The sequence below is a fragment of the Protopterus annectens genome, chromosome 8.part0 (genome assembly GCF_019279795.1).
Source record: "Protopterus annectens isolate FY-2018-M chromosome 8.part0, PAN1.0, whole genome shotgun sequence".
Lineage (NCBI taxonomy): Eukaryota > Metazoa > Chordata > Ceratodontiformes > Protopteridae > Protopterus > Protopterus annectens.
The window spans coordinates 139,465,427-139,485,426 of NC_056741.1; the positions used below are offsets into that span (position 1 = coordinate 139,465,427).

Genomic DNA, 20,000 nt, shown 5'->3' on the forward strand with positions numbered 1-20,000 from the left:
TAAGGACTCTTTTGCAAAGATTTTAGGTCTGAAATGTAATCGCAATAATGCAAAAACCTTGCTTATAAACAAAGGGATAACCATTAAGTTAACTCATACAAAATTTTTGGCTGGGAGAATTTGCAGTTAAATACTTAGGAATTACCACTGAGACTAATAATAAAAAATCAAATTTAGCTTTCTATCAAAACCTAATTAATACAATATCCAAATTAACAGACAATTGGAGTAAATTATTTTTTATGTTTGAGGCTAGACTTGCACTGAGCAAAATGATAATCTTACCAAAAATGGTATTCTTTAGTTAGTTATTAATTCTTCCCCGTTAACTCTATTTTACTAAAGTACTTATGGTATCCAAAAAGCAAGAATCTCCTTAGAATGGCACATCAAAAGTTGGGAGGAGGGAGACATTGGTTTCCCTAATACTGACATATTCTAAATCTGTACTTATTAAAGTAATACTCCAGTGGCTTGACTCGTCTTATGCTTCCTGTTGGAAATCAATACAAGAAAATATACTAATAAATAATAAAGTTATAATAGAAACATATTCAAATTTGGACGTCAATATCTTTTTTTGGTTTAAAAATAATATATATATATATATATATGTATATATATATATATATATATATATATGTGTGTGTTTGTGTGTGTGTGTGTGTGTGTATATATATATATATATATATATATATATATATTTATATACACACACACACACACACATATATATATATATATATATATATATATATATATATATATATATTAAATTAAAAACATAAGTTTACTCTCTACCCTTTCATAAACCAAGTTATATTAATATTCAAAACATTTAGAATTATTTAATCAATGATCCACTAATAATATTATTTCCTATAGGTTTCACAGATGGATGTTTAATATCTTTTAAAACAAGGAAAATGTTTGACTTATAGAATAGTAATTTCATTGATTGGCATTAATTTCTGAATGAGAATAAAATACACTCAGCTGATTATATGATTGATAGAATCAGTCTGGAAAACAGTAGTTGGTTAGATATGGAAACATACAGAATATATTCAAGACAATATTAAAATATCATTAGACATACAAAGTAAAACTATTCCAAAAATCTTAGTCTTCTTCTCTAATATAAATAATAATCCATCTAAAGGTAAGTGATATTTGTCAATCATATATAAGATTATTAGAACTGAATTTTCCCCCTGAATTGTCATACTGGAATTAGTGAACAAAAATAAATAAAAGAAGAATTTTTTGAGAAAAGTAAGAAATCATCCTTAAAATCTGCAGGAAAATCAACATTGTATCTATACTGGAAGACCTATACATGGACATTTTTACAGAGAGTTTTTCTAATGCCCCACAAAATTGCTGTTATATATAAATCAGAAAAAATAAAATGCTGGAGATGCAATGAAGCTCTTGATGCAGATTGTGTTCGTATGATCATGGAATGCAACATAGTGTCATGTTTCTGGACTAATTTTCGAAATTTTTGCCAAGCATTGTGGTCAGATCTTACAGAGTCCTTGATTTTGTTTAATGCCCCAAGCCCAGATGTTATGCTAGTATCACAAATACCTCTTCTTTGGTCTGTCCGAGGTATTGCTAGGAAAGTTATAACTAAAAACTGGAAGCTGCTCTCTACTCTCTCTTTTACTAGTGAATTGATCTGCCTAGCCAGATCTGTTTGTAGAAATGAATTATCAACCACAAAAATGAGAACTAGAAATGTAACTCATGAATACATAACCTGGCAGAAATATAACGATTTATTAGAAAAGTACTATTGGTTTTGTGTATATAAGTCATGTTATGGATTTTTGTATGTAGTTTTATTTTTCTTCAAATTGTTGAATTATTGTTGGAATATGTAAAATCTAAAAAAATAAAAAAAAAATAACTGCTTGACTTTGATGGAAGCACTGATTCTGCTAAAAGAGTGAATTTATACAGAAAAATACATTGCACAGCTTCTATAAATTAAATGTGGTCTCACTGTGTCATCCTCTTTTCTCTTCAGCTTATATTGCTTTGTCACAACATAATGTTCATGCAATCATTCTGTTGTTGATCTCATCTGAACTAGCTCATAGATGTAGTTCTATAAAAGCTACTTAAAACACATAACTATTATAGCAACTTACACTTAAAATGTGTTTAATATTAGGTCTGCATTTTCATCGTATATCTTTATATTTTTAAGAATTTTTTAGCAAAAAAATGTCATAACAATTGCTGGATTGGCCTGTCAGATGAAGAGGAAGAAAACAAGTGGATCTGGGTAGATGGAACGAACCACAATATTGGAGATGGGTAAGACTGTAGCATTTAATCATTTCACTGCTCAATACAATCTTTGAGTTTAAATCATGCTGAGAATGTTCCTTTTTACACAGTGATGTTTACAACAAACAATTTTATTCTGTGGTTTATGCAATGAAACATATGGCAGGAAATGGAATATACTCAGATGTCAGATTACAACAAATACAGCCTGGTAGCAAGAATGTATTCATTTACCTTTACTAATCCTCTTTTCAGCAGAGGCCCCTGTGAGAAAAGATCCACGCATAAAAATGTCAGTGCATAGTTATCAATGCAACACAGAAATAAGGGTATAAGAATTAGAGATAGTCTAGTCTGGGTTTAAAAATCCCAGATTTAAAAAATGTCACTGCAGATAATCATTAATACAATATGGCTAAACATGATAACAATTAGACATAGTACAGTCTGTGGAGAAAGAAACAGCAGATAATCATTAATACAATATGATGAAAGTAAATAAAACCGAGTATCCACCAAGGCTTGCAGCATACAAAACTTTATTACAGGAAACAGGATAAGCTCTTTCACACCAGATGGTGCTTCATCAGATTCATGAAAACAATATAGCTAAACATGATAACAATTAGATATAGTACAATTTGTGGAGAAAAAAAACACACTTGAAGATAATTCAGATAATCATTAATACAATCATCGTGGTACAAATTAGAGATAGTCTAGTCTTAAAAGCATTGCATAATAGAAGACATATATTTAGTAAATTGGCCTGACTGGTATATATAGCAACAGAAAAAAATTACATAGTGAGTAATATCTTCTTTTACAGATGTTACAGTAAGCTGGTGGTTTATTATACAGCAGAAGAGGGATAGAAACTACCATTTATGTGATATTCCTATTTGTGCATGATACATTGTATGTGGTATAGGTAAAATATGGTGATCTTCAGCCAGAGTGAGAGTTATGAAATTAATGTAGACAATGGTGTGTTTATGCATGTATGTATGTATGTATACTGTTACTGAGTTTTTAACAAAAGTTTTGTTAGTGCCAAGAGCATCAGAGAGAATGAGATGGGGTGGGAAAGGTGTAAGGAAAGGCAGCAGAACTTGGGTTGGCATTTCAGACAAATATACGGTATTATTTACAATTAAGCTAAAATATTGCATGTTTTAATCTGTTGTGGTATTATAAGCTATTCTGGTGTGGAACATGACAATAGCTAGAAGTTGGCCAGTGTTGTTTTGGGATGTATTTGAAGGGTTTAAGCCTTGCTTCAGGAAGAGTGGCAAATTGTTCCACAGTTTTGAGGCATAGTTGGAATATAGTCTTGGTGATTCATTAACTACTCTGCAGAATTCAGACTAAGTTTACACATGTCTGCCATACTCACATGATGAGCAACAGTGCTCGGTGAATATGCAAGCAATAAGCTACCCAATCCATTGAGCAGCACCTGTTCATAGCTAGAACACCTGTTAGCTGCCACACTGAGGTACTGATAGCCCTGGCACACAGTATAAACAAGAAGTTATAAATAACCCTAACTTCAGTAAGCAACTGCATGATGATGGTGCGGTACAAGGAAAGGGCAACATGAAGTACATAAATTAAGAAACAAGGGGTGCTTAAAGATGAAAGTGTATTTATATAGCAACAGATTACTGTACAAACAACAGTAATCATAATTGTGAATCGTAACAGAGCTAATCATGTGTATTGTCAGGGACATATTTACATGTATTAAAAATAAAATGTTAACAAATGGAGATGAAAGGGGCACAATTTCATCCATATCTAACAACTTTGAGAAGTGAGATAACTGTTGTCAAGGAAAGCAGATACAGTAGGGGGACATTGTATATACTGCAGTTATTGCACAGATATGGAACTATATTGTGAAAGGGAACAAAGGGAAGCATTTATTTATAAATGAATTGCTGTTTGAACATGCACACAGGTTAAATAATGTTAACCCTTTCCTTGGCTTATTTGTAAGAATGAAACAATAATGAAGTTGTATTGACCGTGTACACACACAGGAAACTGGGGACATATTGAGAGGAATCATGCACACCTGTAAAATCATTCCAACAGATGTAATTAATCCTTGAAAAAAATGCAAATGTGACAACAACCTGCATGTTGTGAATGGTAGAAAGGGTAGACCGTTCATTATGCCATGTATTTATGTACTGCAATCCAGAAGAGCCTGATATTTACAGAACTGTCTGTTTGACTAGCATATCAACAAGAGTGTGTTCTGCTTCCCATACTTCCAGATGTCTAACTACAACAGATTTCAGATGTACTTATATGTTGCACTATAAGTATTAAGCTTATTCATGTGCAATAACTTTCTGATGAGCATATTTAACGTTAGTTCACACCATACCTTACCATAGGACTCTTTTTGTTGTTGTTGTGTCTTTCGGCTTATCCCAGTTAGGGGTCGCCACAGCAGAACTCCGGTCTGCTAATGTTTGGTAGTGGATTTTTACGTGCCAAGTTACCAGCCCTGATGCACAACCTTCAACAAAGGCACGCTCATTCACGCATGTCTCCACACAGAAAACGCTCTAGCTGAGAATCGAACGGGACAACGTCTTGCTGTGAGGCGACAACATAGGACTCTATGAAGTGAAATATAAATCACACTGTGCAATATTCATGCTGACCATTCCATATGCTGCTTAGTTCTTATATTATAGTAGGGTCATGCACAATTTATTACTCAATTCTCTTTATATGTAAAGTGTGTCTGGTCATTGTTATTATTTTATTCTATTTTTACTTTTATTTTGTTATTTTATTATTATTATTCTCTGTATGTATGTATTGGGAATGGAGCATCACAGTTTCATTCAGCTACACTGTGGTGTAGTTCTGAATGACAATAAAGTTTTCTTTGACTTTGACTTTATTAGCAAATGAGGGCATAGTCATGTTACAGATAGTAACATGCACATTAAGTAAGCTAAAGCTCGTGTAGTCACTCCCTTGGCAATTGGCTTGTTTGTGCAGGGCTAGCAGTACTGTGCCTATGCATATGATGTCCAGCTGTGTAATAGTGAGACCAGGAATGTATAGGTAGCCAATAGATAGCTTGGGTCAAATCAACTTACATGCCACCAATAATGGACAATGATGTCAGCCACAGAGGGAAATGTAACACTTGTCATTTAAACATTAATTGACTATAATCCAGTTTTAGGAGTATAATCATCTACAGTATGTGTGTCCATCCTGCCAAAACTGTGACACAGTACAGATTGAAATACAAATGTCTGCCAATCTACACCTCAAAATGCAGTACAGCATCATTTTGTACATCACATATTACCTTGAAGTGAGCCTTTTATATTACTATTATCTGTATGGCAGTACTTAACTATAACTGACAAACATGTGCAGTTTAACATTAATTATTAATAAATTGTGGATCATTATCATTTCACATAGAAGACATCTACACAGGCCTGTAACAAATGTTGTCTTTCAGTGCAAATTGGTCACTACCCTCCATTGTGCAGATGTTGGCAGAACCAAGCCACTGGAGGCTACTCCTGTTAAGTTTTGACAAATAAGAATGAATGCAATAACTATCGAGTACAATGCCCCCTTTGGTATGTACCTAACCAGGCATATCCACACAGAGGTTCCTCACTAAAAGAATACAGGACATAAGTAATATGTCCTGTGCAGACCACCTCAAAGTCCTATCCCTGTATTCTGTCTCCTACAGGCTTTTGAGGTAAGATTTATGCCTGGCATATAGGACATTGTCAGACTCCACTCTGATGGACTTCCTGCATATCCACAAAACAAACCATAGCAGAATTACCTGTTCTAAAGACTTAAACCTTGCCTGGGATATAAATAGGACCTGCTGATGTTAGTCTTTGATGGATCCGAAGAGCTGTCTACCAAAGTCTACAATTGAGAAAACTGTATATTTACCATGTGCACCACAGTTGAAGTGTTATGACAAGCGTGAGGCAAAGCGTTTTTGAAGGTATGACATCATCATTGTGTTGCAAGGCATATATGTGCATTAACAACGAGTAACAGAATAGTGTGGTTTCTCCCCCATATCGTCTTGCAAGAGTGGAGATGTACACAACCACATATGCTGGACAATTCAGTTATCACTGTGATTATAGTAACACACATAAACACAATGTTGTTTCTTTCGGCTTTTCCCGGTTAGGGGTGGCCACAGCAGAACTCCGGTCCACTAATGATTGGCAGTTGATTTTACATGCCGAGTTGCCAGCACTGATGCACAACCTTCAATGAAGGTACTCCCATTCACACATGTCTCCACACAGAAGACGCTCTAGCTGAGAATCGAATGGGACAACGTCTTGCTGTGAGGCGACAACGCTACCGCAGCACCACCACTGCGGACTAATATTTAGATCATTCCAAATTCAAGCACCTGCCTGCCTAGCTATGTCCACAGGCTAGACAACATTGTGTCAGTATTGGCACCACATAAAAATCCTACTACAAGGATGAAAGAAAACACATTTCAACAGATGACTTCATCAGTGTTGATCAAAACAGATATCAGAACTGTGGGTAAAGCCAATTCCTGATCCACATACATAAGTGCATGCTAGATTTAAACCACCTACCTATCTGAGTACAGAAGCTAGAAGACATTGCATCAACTGCAGGTAGTACACATTTCAAACAATGACACCATCACTGTTTTGCAAAGGAGATATGTGTGTGTGCTAACAGGGACTGACAGTGGTGGGACAACCCTTTTCTGATGTAAATCTACACATCAGATCAGTGGGTTAAGTCTTTCTATCTAGATCTATATTAGCAAACACACTCATACTAGTCAGCAACTGCTGGATTGGATCCTCTGGTCCTTACCAGCCTACACAGTTACATAAGTTAGGGCACACTGTATCAACCACAAGTGCCAGAGAAGAAGTATGACTCCATGTGTGAGACAGTGCACATCTGAAAGGATGACATTATCAGTTTGCTGCAGAGCAAATGTTTGGATTAAATGGGTAAGCTATTGATGGGGGAGCCTTATCCCAGTGTAAATATTTCCGGTGATTGTAACTACACACATAACATCTATGGATGAAACCATTCTAACCTAGTGCTAGAGACACATGCACCTTAGATAGTCTCTGCTGGATTAGAACCACCTACCGATCTAATTACACATATTAAAGTTCATTGTATTAACCACAAGCGCCATGATAGAAGTCTGGTTACAAGTATGAGATAGTGCACATTTAAAAGGATGACCTCATCAGTGTGTTGTAAAGTAGATAGTGTGCATCATATCTTTGTGTGAAAAGGAATATGTTTTGATAAGCAGACAAAACAGAAATGCTTCAATCATAAGTAATGACTTACTGCTCAGATAAGTCATATATCCTTTCATTCATGGACATCGTGGTAATGTGAGTGAGATCTAGTTGTTTCACATTGTGGTGTTTTGACCACACATATGATGGATGATAATCATAGTTGTCAAACAGCGGAGTGATAACCAATGACTCCTGACTGTTCAGCTCAGGATCATTGAATGCCAAGCTTCATTAGTTGGTGCATCACTGTGAATAGTGTATACAAATTGCAATGTAAAAAAAAACATACATGTCCAACATATGAAAGGACACTATTTAATACCACTCAGCAAGTATGCATCCAGAGGTCCCTCAACACTGTACATCATTTGCAAATATAATGTGTTAGTCTGCAAACATAAGTGACATAATGTAGTGTTTAGACAAAAGCACAGTAAAGCAATCATATCTTGAGTACAAGAAGCCATTACAACATACACAATGAATATAACCCACTGGCATTACTTTTCCTTTGTCAAAATCATTCCCTTAAGTGCACTGCTGACAAGCTCATAGTAAAGTATTAGTGCACACATATTCATTTTTTTGAGGTTTGAAAATTAGATTGGTCTGTGGTGTCTCATGTCAAGCTTTGTACCAGTAAAGTGTACAGATGTGTAATGCTTAGAAATGGCTCAGATTCAGATCAGTCTACACTGTAACAGTGTAGACTGATATGAATCTGAGTCATTTCTAAACAGAAGTGTTCTTTAGGCAAATGCATTTGTTTCTATCACATAACTCACTACTAAAGTCACTACATGATAACATACATCTACACGTCAGACTTAAAATAGTTCAGCAAATGTATGGTAATGCCAAAGCTTTAATCATAACATGTTGTGTACGTACAGGAACAATATATTTAAATTGTACCAAGTGCTGTATATTGTCACCACATAAATCCTTGATTTGACCAGAAGTCTTGCATTTATTATTGTTAAGGTATGCGCAGGTTTGTGATGATTGTGACGCACATAAAGAATAATGCAGAGTACCATTGGTGGATTAACATATGTGTCCATAATTTAAAGTGCAAAATGTAATGAGAGATGATAATGTTCATCATTAACTAATCATGCCACAAAGGAAGGCAAATGTTACATGCTAAAACACATAGAAGTGGGGCAATGGGGCAATGAAAACAGTATCAATCAATGGAGTATCTGTGGAGTCTAGTACATAACAGGAATGACAAATGAAACATTGTACATGGCCTAATTTAGTCAACACTACAGAGTGTTCAACATATGATAATAGATGTCTCCTCAGAGTGTTATCAGTCTTACTTTCCATAGTGCAGATAGATCAAGTACAGTAGTAGAAAGGGCAGCATAGTAATGTGACAGAACCCAAACACTCACCAATTTTTGCCATAAGAATCGGATTAACAGTAATGTACTCACCATAACAAGGCATCTGTGTTGCCCCGTTTTCATTTTTCCTCAATGTACGGATTCATATCTGATTCTCAGATCTGACTTGGTTGCATATACCAGATGGATCCAGATCTCGAGCTCTCCCTCTACCCATAACGCCCTACTCTATTTCCATTGCCTCAGATCAAGTTTGCTACCCTATCTCTCCATAGTTAAACAGAAACAGGTCTAAAAAGACAGAAAAAGACAGGGCTCAGATCTGGAAATATAGGTTATAAACACAGTCCAATAGGTCTCTCTAGAAGAAAAGGATGGAGGATGGATGGGGGTGATGAGGAAGAAAGAAAATGGACAACACAGATGCCTAGTTATGGTAAGTACAAAACTTTTATATCTCATGTTCTCTTTTTCATTCTTCCTTAACAAATGGGACAGAGTCCCCAGTTAAGTGAATCTTGGGCGGCTGTCATGGAAAGATGTTCCAGAGAACCACTGAATCAGTTGCAGCTCTGCTTCTGGAGATTAGGTCCAGTTTGTAATGAGAACAAGGCTATGAGCATTGGACCATGTGGCTGCTGTGTAAATATTGTCAGTAGAAGTTCTTGACCAAAAAGTAGATAAAGTAGTCATGGATCTGGTTGAATGAGCTCAGAGAGGTTTAGGTAATGTCATAACTTTCCAAGAGTAAATCCATGACATGCAGTCTGTAATACATTCGGCTAGGGTAACTTTAGAAACTGGATGACCCAGGTGATTTGACGAGAAAGAAACAAAAAGTTGGTCTGACTTTCTAAATTGTTTTGTCCTGTGAAGGTAAAAATGTAACTGTCTGTGCACATCAAAGAGATGTAACATGTACTCTCCTTTATTGGAAAAATGTGGAAAGAAAACTAGTAAGTGAATGGATTAGTTGATGTTATTTTCAGAAGCTACTTTAGGTAAAAAAGAAGGGTTAGTCCATAAGGAAACCCTATCTTTATGAAAAATAATATAAATAGTTTTAGATGAAAGAGCCTGGAGTTATGATATTCTTTTTTCAGAAGTTATAACTACCAAGAAAAGTCTTTCATGACAGAAATGTTAGATATTTGTCTGATGGTTCAAACGGATTTTGTGTTAAACCTTCAAGCACAGCTGTTAGATCCCAAGGTGATGATGGATCCTTTATTAAAGGCCTCAGAAGAAAAATGCCTTTCATAAAAGCTTTACAGAATCTAGAGGAAGCAAAGGAAAAAGATGTGTTCCCTTCGTGAAAATTAGAAATCGCTCCCAAATGAAGCTTAATTGTAGAGAAAATAGCTACCTCTTTAAAAAGAGTTGCCAAAAAGTGAAGAACAGCAGAATATGGTGCAGAAAAAAGAGTCAATTTCCTTATCCGACATCCAAATGGAGAACATCTTCCATTTGCTCTTGTAAACTTTTTTGGTAGAATCTTTTTGAAAAGCCAAAATAATGTCATGTACAGGGGAAGAAAGTCTGGACTGTCTAACTATTACTGGAAGTGGTGAGACTATATGGTTAGCTTGAGTGCTTGAATGTTGAGATGTTGAATCCCCAACAGGTAAAAGAGGAGACCCTGAGGAGGTTCCAGTATCCATGGAGGATAATGAAGTTGGGAACGTAGAAAGGGGAACCATATTTGCCAAGGCCAGATGGGTTAATGAGGATTTCTGAGCTCTTCAGCCTGCTTGCTTTCTGTAGAAATTTGGAAATTAAAGGAATAGGAGGGTAAGCATAAAGAAGTCCTGAGGACCAGTTGTGTGTCAGAGCATCTCTTGGTGTCTCCCCCTGAGGTGAGATAAGAGCAAAGTACTTAATACACTTGTTGTTGAGTGGAGTGGCAAGTAGGTTGCACCAAGATCAGCCCCAATGTTAGAACATCATCTTCACTACTGACTGATTGGAGACCACTTGTGAGGCATCAGAATGGATCTGCTTAATTTGTCCGCAAGCACGTTGGTCTTCTCCAAAATTTGGGTCTCAATTAGAAAGCTGTCTGATGAGATCACCCATTCCCAAACCCTCATAGACACTTTGCAAAGGGGATAAGACAGAGTTACTCCTTGCTTGTTGATGTACCAGACTATAGACATGTTGTCAGTCTGAATTGCAAGGTTGGGAGGATGGCTTAATGGTTAAGGTGTTTGCCTTATAAGAACCTATGAACCTATGAATAGTCCCCAATGGAAGAGCATCTTGAAATGCCTGAAACACTAATAGGACTGCTCTCATCTCTAGGACATTGATAAGCAACTTGATCTCTTGAGGGGACCACATGACTGGACAGTTCTTCCAAAAAATGCCCCCAACCCCAGTTGATATGTGTCTGTGGTCACTGTGGCTACTGAGTTTAGTAGACAAAGGATCTGCCCAGAAAAAGGTCATCTGATTGTATCCACCAATGAATGTGTTGCTTGCAAATTGGGTGAGTTTTACTTGAAAAAATAGGAGCTGATATAGAATGGATCTCTGTATAGCTAGAGTCAATTTGAGAACCCACATAAAGAAGTGTGCTAGAGGAAGCAGACCCTTGTGCTTGATGTACTACCCTTGCTGGAGGGGATGAGGGCACAAGGAAAGTCTAAACCTGATTTCTGATACAAGTAACACAGTAGAGATGCAAAGATGCTACCTGTGTTGTTGTATCCAAAACTGAATCAATGAACTCCACACTCTGAATGGGTGTAAGTGTGTATCATAATACCCAAAGTTTTGCAAATCTAGAGCAAATAGTCTCTAGCATGCTGTAGCAGATGCTTAAAAAAGGGAGTGAGGAGCCAGTCATCTAGATATGGAAACACCTGGAATCCTTTCAGTCTCAAGTGAACTGCCACTACTGCCATGCATTTGGTAAACACCCTGGAAGCTGTGGTGAGTCCAAAGGGCAGAGCTCTGAATTGGTAATGATTGGCTCCCAGATGAAAGTGAAGACATCTTCTGGAGCATCTGTTTATTTTGATGTGATAATATGCATCCCAAAGATATGTAGAGCACATTCAATCATCCTTGTGAAGAAAGGGCAGGATGGACTGAACCATGACCATTCTCAACTTTCCTTTCTTTACATACGTGTTTAATTTGCTTGAATCCCAAATGGATCTGAATTCCCCTGTTTTTTGTGGCACTAAAAAGAAGCATGAGTAAGTTCTGAATCTTATCTGGTCTGGTGGGACCTTTTTAATGAATTTCTTTTCTAGCAGTTTCTGGACTACTCGTGCTGCAGCCTTCCTCTGACTGGGTGGAAAATTGGGAAGTCTCTTCCTTTGGCAGTGAGGAAGAAGGGAAAATGGTATGTAATAGTCTCTGGATATTACTATTATTAGCACCCATAAGTGCTGTGTTATACTTGCCCAGACATGTAGGTGCAAAGAGAATTGACCTCCAACTGCCTTCAGAACTGGACATTCAGACAGTACTTCAGGAATGCTGAAAGGGCCTGCCTGGAAATGAGTCTCTAAAGCCCTGATTCTGTGAAACTTCTCTACTTCTAGGGTGACATCTACCATTAACATTTCCTCCTCTGCCTTTGGAGTAATTATTCCCATGCGAATCGTGAAAAGATTCCTGAGATTAAAAGAGCCTTATTTTCTTATCGCCTCTTTGGTTCCTAGAAAAGGTTCGTTGAGGAGTAGAAAACTTGAACCCCACAGCACAGCAGACAGGTTTTTCCATCTTGTTCACTGTGTGAAAACATATCCTTTACTGATGGCACAAACAAGGAAGTGCTATCAAATTGGGTATTAATAAAGAAGGTCTTAAAAGGCTCCACGAAGTTACATAGCTGCATCCAGGCATGTCTCCTTATGGTGTTTCCTGAACTAGCTTCTCATGCGGTACCTTCAGCTGTGTGAGAGAGATTAACTTCATTGAAGGATCCGATATAGATAAAAGAGTAGCCAGTTAAGAGAAAGACCTTTTGAAATCCCCAGCAGACATGGACTCTGAGAGAATATTTGAAAGTTCTTTGGTCAAGTCTCTCTGAAGTCTAGTAAAGTGTGCCAGGTAGTTTAGTGACCTCAGAACAAAAGTAGCTGAGGCAAACACTCACTTTCCAAATTTGTCTAATGCTCTAAACTCTCTATTAGGTGCATGGAAAGAAGAGCTCTGTTCTGCTAGCTCTTTCTTAGTGGCTACCACCACCAACATAGCATCAACTGGGACTCCTTTGCTACAGTGGGGTATGTCTGTAGGGAGGGAGGGCCAATAACTTGTCAGGACATTTGGGGATGTGGTCAACCATATCCAGCTCCTCCCATGCCCATCCAGAAACCTGATCAATAAGTTCATGTGTTGTGGAGGTTACTTAATATGTTGATGGGTCAGAATCAAAATCCTCCAAGAAAAATTACTCTTCCAGCGAGGGATTTTGGGACAACCAACCACCTTTCTGTTTCAGGATCTCTAAAATGTGTTATCCAGTGGTGACCTGAGGGATCCATCTCCTTCATCAAAATTGGTATGCTCCATGAGAGACTTTTGCACATTCTCTTCTGGTGCACCTCTTTCATGAGGTGTTCTGGAGAGGTGTCAAAAGAGAGGAGAAGTTCCTCCACTTGAACTGGCTGGAGACTTATTGGAACTGACTGTCCCTGTGGAATAGGTCTGACCAACTCAGAGCTCAGAACAAATGACAGAAATGAGGTAGGATCTGAAACATGAGAAAATGGTTCTCTTTGGAGAGAACAACCCCTTTCTACCATCTTGAAATCCAACAGACTGGGAGAAGCTTTAACCTACCCTCTTGAAGCCGAAGCTCCCAATGAAGGTAGATCTAGGCCACCCCTGGATCTGAGCCTCAGGGTGGACTCAGATTAAAACTACCCAGGGGGGGAGATGGATCCAACAAAATCAGAGGCAATCCTATCCCCTTGAATCTGACAATGATACTTCAGCTCTGAGACCTGTTCTGATCCAAGGGTATTAGAGCAGAACCAGTCAAGGAAACAGAGTGGAAAAAGAAACTTTCCTCTGATCCAACACTAAACCTCTCAAGAATCTCGGCTTCTGGGACTCCAAAACTACTGGATGGATCAGAGGAGGAAATAGGATGGTCTTTGATGTGACAAGTATACTCACAGATCCAATAGGGGTTGGAGCTTCTAAGACCCTGATCTGGATCTGAACTCTGAGGAACTTTTCCATCATCTTATCCACACCTGCTTCCTTTAAGCTTCTGGAAGACCTAGATGAAGGAATGGATGGGGTCTGGAATGCTTCCTTGGATTTTGAAGGAGCTGAGTAGGCAAGGTGGGAAAAATTGGCTTTATGCAATGTTCTGGAGTTGCACTCCTAAAAGATGTACTGGCTTCAGATCCGATAACTTAGGATCCAAGGGGTGGATGTTGGACTTATCATCATAATGGTCGGAACCAAAGTCTTAGCATCTGAAGGCTTTCTATCCAACCGTCAGGTCTTTGGCTCTGATGATGTTGGATCCAAGATTTTTCTTGTTTTTAACGGCAGCTCTGATGAAGACTTAGGGGAGTTCGATGGAGAGCATTTGTGGTGCTCCAAAGGAGCAGGCTTGCTAATCCTAGAGAGGGTTTGAGCCCCTGATTAAGCAGCAGAGGAAAGAAGACCCCTTAAAATTAGTTTATTCCATTCGTCTACCACGGCTCTCAGATTAAATGTAGAGCAGATTTTGCAGGACGTGCCCAAGTGACCGGCCCCAAGGCAATAAACGCACTGCTTGTGGCGTCTGAGTTTGGGATGTTATACCAACAAAAAGTGCATTTTTTAAATCCTGCAGGTTTGTCTGACATGATAAAACAAATACAGGGGACAAACACTTAAGGAGAAAGTCACAGCAAGACAAAGAGCAACTTTTTTTTTTTTAATAAAAGAAATAGAAAAGAGGAAAAAAGAAATTACCAGCAATGGTAAGAGAGACAAATATTCTACAAAACAGGGTAAAGAGAAATACCAACAATGGTAAATAAAATTACTATCAAATAGTATGGGAAAGCAAAAAAGAAAAATATTTTTCTAATGACCAGGGAAAACTAGAGGGAGGGTAGTCAAAACTCTAGAAAAAATAAGAACGTATTAGAACTTGAAAAAATTGAAACAACTCACAAATTATCTGCTACAACAGCTCAATCATAGAATGTGATTCTGTTTGCAATGGTGGCAAATGAAATCTGAGGCAATGGGGATGGAGCAGGGCATTATGTGTAGAGGGAGGAGCTTGAGAGATGGATCTGAAGTCTGGTATATGTAGCTGAGGTGGGTCCGAGGATTGGACTTGAAATCATACATTGAGGAAGAATGAGAAGAACAACATCAGATCTAACATTTGCCATTAGTTACAACTGTTGCTCAATGCCAGGCATCATGAAAATATTGAGGAAAAATAGTGATGAGACAGAAAGAGGATATCGGGGGGGGGGGGTCGAGAGAGACATAAAAACATTTTTGTTTAAGGGTCATTTATGTCCATCGTTGTGGTGTGTTATGTTCAAGTTTGTCATCATACTGATTCTGTCATTCTCTGTGCAGTATTGAAAAAGTTAAAAACATTGTTAAAATTTGTTAAAATTTGTAAAATATTTGTAAAATATTTTTGTTAATAATATATAAGAGTAGTTGATGTTATAATAGTGGTTTGATTGATATGTATTCATTCAAACCTGGTGGCATCGTAGCGTCTAACTTTATTTGACACCAGATTTCTTTGTAGCTGAGCAGAGTTTTGAAATCTCCTCCCCTAGGATCATAATTTATTACTTCTAATATAATAAATTTGAAGTTGTGACTATTCCCTTCCCTCTCTGAGTAAATAACTCCTTAATATACTTTAATTCAGTGTGTAGAGTATCAATGTCAGATGTCAAAAGTGTAGTCAGAAGGAAAGTAGGAAATTGCAATACCAAGATGGTAGTATATTTAAGCATTTGCCAGCAATGTCCATGTTTCTATGTAGGAAAGACTGAAAGAAACATAAAGAAAAGGATTTATGATCACACATACTGCATAAGAACCAAGGATAATAACAACGCACTTTACAAACACATAGACAGGGAAGGGAATAGTCACAACTTCTCTTATATATTATTAACAAAAATATTTTACAAATTTTAACAAATTTTAACAATGTTTTTAACTTTTTCAATATTGTATTATGGTTAAGAAAGTAGAACAAGTATAAGAACTAGACCATGATTTCATATTATACAAGGGTAGACACATGGTAAGCTTATTTTTGTACCAGCAAAGTGGTTTTATAAGTATGTAATCTTGACCCTTCAAATCATGGTCATTTCTATGTATGTAGTTAAGTTTTGTTATATATATATATATATATATATATATATATATATATATATATATATATATATATATATACATATATATATATATGCAAACATATATTCACATTTACTTATTTATTCATTTATTTATTTACAAACTTCCTAGAAGTGCATCAATATTAAGCTTATGATCAATAGAGAATGGAACATTATCAATACTGATACACATAATCATAATTACCAATTTATACTACTATAAACATTATTTTATACTATCATAATTAATACTAACATTATACTTGAATTATTGTATATAGTGAGATTTATTTATTTATGTATACACATATTCACGTATTTATCAAATCACAATGCCACAGTTGATACAAATAGAAAGAATTCAATATTCCTTATAACATCCTTCTATTTTTTTATTATTTTTTATTGTTTATTTTTTATATTCATATATACATTCATATTCATTGACACACATGTATTTTATTGATTTACATGTATATTACAGTTTTTTTCAGCAAGTGTATAATTCAAAAACAGTTTACTATATAAGGGTACTGAAATTAATTACAAACACAAATATTTATTTATTTATTTCTTTATCTATCAACATATTTATATCATGCAAGTGTCCAGCAGACCTATTATTAGGATACTTTAGAATTTATCTGCTTTTCAATCCAGGCTTATATGCACTTTAGCAGAAGTATACGAGCACAATAGTATACATATATGTATTTCAAGTAGTATATGCCTTTAAATTTTCAAATATGTGGCTGGTTTAGGCGCTAAAAAAGTTATAAAATGTTGACTGTGAACTAACAGTTCAGTTCTGATGAAACCCGGACGACATCGGGTGAAAGCGCTTAACTGATTCTGTGACTTCAGTTTTATATTTTTATCGCATTTTATTGCAATTATTGTTTGTAGTTTTATCAGTAGCTGTTAGGGCTATTTTGGCGTATTAAAGATTGAATCTAGTACAATATATACCAGCTTGTTTTCAGTTCGTGGATTTATTTAACAGCAGTCATTTGGAATATTGGTTACATTTAAGAGGAGAATTGGTTCCACGCAACATCCCAGCCAGCTGTGATTTGGTTTTACGGAGCGAAGCACTTATTGGTGAACTCTATCATTATTTTAATATTTAACTTATAATACATTCAGATATGAATGTAAAGTCATAAATGTCTCATAAAAAACAACAGTCTCAATGTTATTACAGAGAAAAGACAAACACTTTGGTGACAACTGCATACTTGATATATATATATATATATATATATATATATATATATATATATATATATATTCAATAAAATAAATCCATTTACAAAGACTGAAATTTTAATGATACTTAATAAATGAAGAAAATAGATTGCATTATATTATTCTACCACAAAACTTAATTGCTGCTGTTTGGATGGATTTGAACCCAAATGCAAGTACCTTGATTTACACATTTCCTAATGCAATGATCAAGAGCTATCAAGCTCATATGGACTGTCACCCTGAAATTTGATAAAGCTAACTACTATGATTTAGCTTGCATTCATACCTGTGCTATACTTACCTGTGCCTCTCTGAGGCATCCCAGTCATTCTTGATGAGCCTACCTATTCCAGGCTATCTCTTCAGCAGCTGTATGGAACAGAAAACAGACAAAACAGAGCATAATGAAAATGTACATGTTTTGCCAGTCCATGGTATTGTACTGGCTGGTGATAAGTCACTTTACTTACACAACTCAGGGGTGTTTAAAAATTGCAAGTTCTGCCTCCCATCATCTCAGGCAGTCCTGCTTGCATGCTTTCATTTCACTGTAATGGTGACAACCTTGTTCACCAGTGTGTGGAATTCCAGTGTTACTGGTGACAGCCTTGGATTAGCAATTCTACTTAATTAACAGGGTTTAATCTAGCTTTGCATGTGTGTGTGTGTGTGTGTGTGTGTGTGTGTGTGTGTGTGTGTGTGTGTGTGTGTGTGTGTGTGTGTGTGTACCAAGTTAGAATACTTTGGCTTATGTGTTTGTGTGAAGCAAATTTTAAATTTTGACCTTGATCATTATTATTTTTAACACAGATATTTGAGAAGGATGTAGCCAACAATGTAACTACAATTGCTGGGTTTGACAGATGTCTGTAGATAAAAGTGACTGAAGCTGCTGAGCTGATAAAGTTAAAAGACTATTGTGCATTTGTGCAAATCAAGTTAGAATACTTTATTGTGGTTGATTTCATTACAATCAGACGTGATGTAGTTACACAGTCAATAAACTGGTTGTAATTGTTGAGTAGTGATTTTGGTGGATTATAAAGATAACAGTTTGAGTGGCTTTTTGTGACTGAAATGTTCTGAAATTAGTATTTTTGTTGTTATCTATTGATGCATTTTGTTTCACTTTTTTACTGGAAAAAATATCCATAATTCAAAATATTCAAAAATAGAAATTTAAAACACATTCTAACAAATGTTGCTGTATTAAAAAGATATATAATTCAACACAATCGGGTGACTCAAAAAACACATGCATCTATATATAATTTTATAAGGGGTGTGTGTGTGTGGCCAATGGTTTAAAAACAGCCTGAGGCCCAATGTACACTTAGCCCAGGGCCCAATGTACACTTACTCTGCCACTCTCCAGATACTTTTTCAATGAATGAGAGTTCCAATGCATTTTCAATTATGTGAATTACAAGAGAAGCTTAAGCTATGTAAGCTTTCAGTGTGAGACAGTTCTTTTGTTTAGCAAATGGCCATCAGTACTTGTGCAATGAAGTTTGAAACAAACACTTCAAATTAAATCTAAAATCCTGTAATCATTGTAAAAGTAAAGAAGGAAAACAGCATGCACACTGACAGGTTTGAACAGTGTTTATGGTAACTGGAGAGAGAGAGAGAGAGAGAGAATTAATGGGACACTGAAATGGCTGGGGGCTGGTCAATTACCCTGACTAGATCTCCATTTGACAATGATCTGGGTCTGTTTGGACTGGATATGTTTGAATGGATCTGAAGGGCACAGCAGTAAATGTTGGACATGGATAAGTACAGACAATCTGCACCTATCTATAACAAATGAAGCAGCTGAATTAGTAGTGTTGCAGTCTAATATCTCTAATAGTTCTGCAAAATTTTCAACAATGAAAAATGTATTTTCTATGTTACATCTGCACAATTCAGGTTATAAAGTAAAGTGAAATAACTTTGGTTGTAATATGTAAGGAAGAAGTCTCTTTACTTAGATTTAGGTTCGGTCAAATACAAAAGATAAACATTTTGCCATTTTCAGTTTTTATGTAGTAGGATGGACAGTGGTACACCTATGGTCCACAGCACTCCACATTCATGCTGAAGGCAGATTCATAAAAAAAAACAAAAAAAAACTAATGGCAGTCATTATCATGACTATGCTACAAGTGCCATTAGGATATAATGCTAATAAAGAAATAAGGTGCAGCTGCTGTTCCTATTAGTGGGTGCTCAACTCTGTCACTGCACTAAAAATATATCAAGCATGGTTGTAGCACTGTGCTTGTGTGCACTGCAGTCTGCCTATAGATGAGACTTTGCATCCTTTCTTGTTTTAATATGTTCTGTAGAGTGACATTCCAAAACATGGTGATGTTGCTGCCTTATTTAATGGTAAGGAACATCCCCATCTT

General features: G+C 36.3%; 1 protein-coding gene across 1 annotated transcript in view; it reads left to right on the forward strand.

The window, feature by feature from the left end:
• Window positions 1–20,000, forward strand: part of LOC122808676 (asialoglycoprotein receptor 1-like) — a 453,754-nt gene that overhangs the window by 391,710 nt on the left and 42,044 nt on the right. The window contains exon 9 of the mRNA XM_044079654.1: window positions 2,219–2,328. Within this exon, the coding sequence (XP_043935589.1) occupies window positions 2,219–2,328 (110 nt within the window). The remainder of the gene's footprint in view (window positions 1–2,218; window positions 2,329–20,000) is intronic.